The sequence below is a fragment of the Corvus brachyrhynchos genome, unplaced genomic scaffold (assembly GCF_000691975.1).
Source record: "Corvus brachyrhynchos isolate BGI_N302 unplaced genomic scaffold, ASM69197v1 scaffold4612, whole genome shotgun sequence".
Classification (NCBI taxonomy): Eukaryota; Metazoa; Chordata; class Aves; order Passeriformes; family Corvidae; genus Corvus; species Corvus brachyrhynchos.
This window is the reverse complement of record NW_008236588.1, coordinates 2,228-3,210: the sequence shown is the minus strand read 5'-3', so window position 1 is coordinate 3,210 and position 983 is coordinate 2,228. Positions and strand designations below refer to the sequence as shown.

Genomic DNA, 983 nt, shown 5'->3' with positions numbered 1-983 from the left:
CTCCCGCGACTCCACCCAACAAGGAGTTTCGGGGGGGAACCGGATTGGAGCTTCCAGACGCCGAATCCGATGAGGAGAATGACGCCGATGGCAGCGATGATGACACAGCGACCACCGGGGTGAGATTCCCGCTGGATTCTGGCTCTGGAAAGCACGGGATGGTGAGGAGGGGGAGGGGAACCCCCATCCCACTGCTCCACATTCCCAAATTCCCACATTCCACATTCCCAGCCCCACCCCAGGAGAAGATCCCGATCTCCGGCATTCCAGGATGCTCCACCCGGCACCGGTGCTGCTCCCGCTCCTCCGGCAGCGCCTCGATCCCGGCCCGGGGGTGGAAGGTGCTGTCTCTGTTGGGAACGATCCCGGATTTCATCCCCTTCATCCAGCTGATCCCAATGGTGCTGGGGTAGAATCCGTACGCGTGGCAGGACAACGTCAGGATCCCGTGTTCCGCTTTCCCGGACACATGGACATCAGGGGGCTCTGGAATGGGGTCACGGTGAGATGCATCCATGGGATTCCATGGCAGTGGGATGGGGATGAGATCTGCCCATGGAATTCCATGGGAATGGGATGGCAATGAGATCCATCTGCAGAACTCCCATGGGAATGGGACAGAAGTGGGATCCATCCATGGAAGTCCCATGGGAATGGGATGACTGAGATCCATCCATGGAATTTCCATGGGAATTCCCATGTTCCCAAATTTTGCCCTCCCAAATCCTGCATTCTCAAATCCCATATTCCCACGGGAATTCTGCCCTCCCCACCTTCACACTCCAGCGCCTCCCACCCGTATCTGACATGTTTCCGGAGACATTCCAGGCAGGTGTGCCCCAGGTAATTTGCTGATTCCTCAGCCTTGATCTCAGGGATGCCCATTCCAGTCCCGCAGTTGCCATCCCAGCCCCACAGATCCCGGCCCAGCCCCGGCTCCCCGCGCTCCGCCCCGCTCTGGCTGGGCCGGGTCCGCCGCATCT

General features: G+C 59.7%; 1 protein-coding gene across 1 annotated transcript; it reads right to left on the bottom strand.

Moving 5' to 3' along the window:
* Nucleotides 1-40: 40 nt before the first annotated feature.
* On the bottom strand, nt 41-981 carry LOC103624803 (class I histocompatibility antigen, F10 alpha chain-like; the record flags this gene model as incomplete). The annotated part of the gene is given in 4 exon segments (XM_008644116.1): nt 41-100; nt 103-144; nt 238-486; nt 774-981. Coding segments are annotated over 4 exon segments (559 nt in total), but the record flags the coding sequence as incomplete, so codon positions are not given.
* Between the last annotated feature and the right edge of the window lie 2 nt (nt 982-983).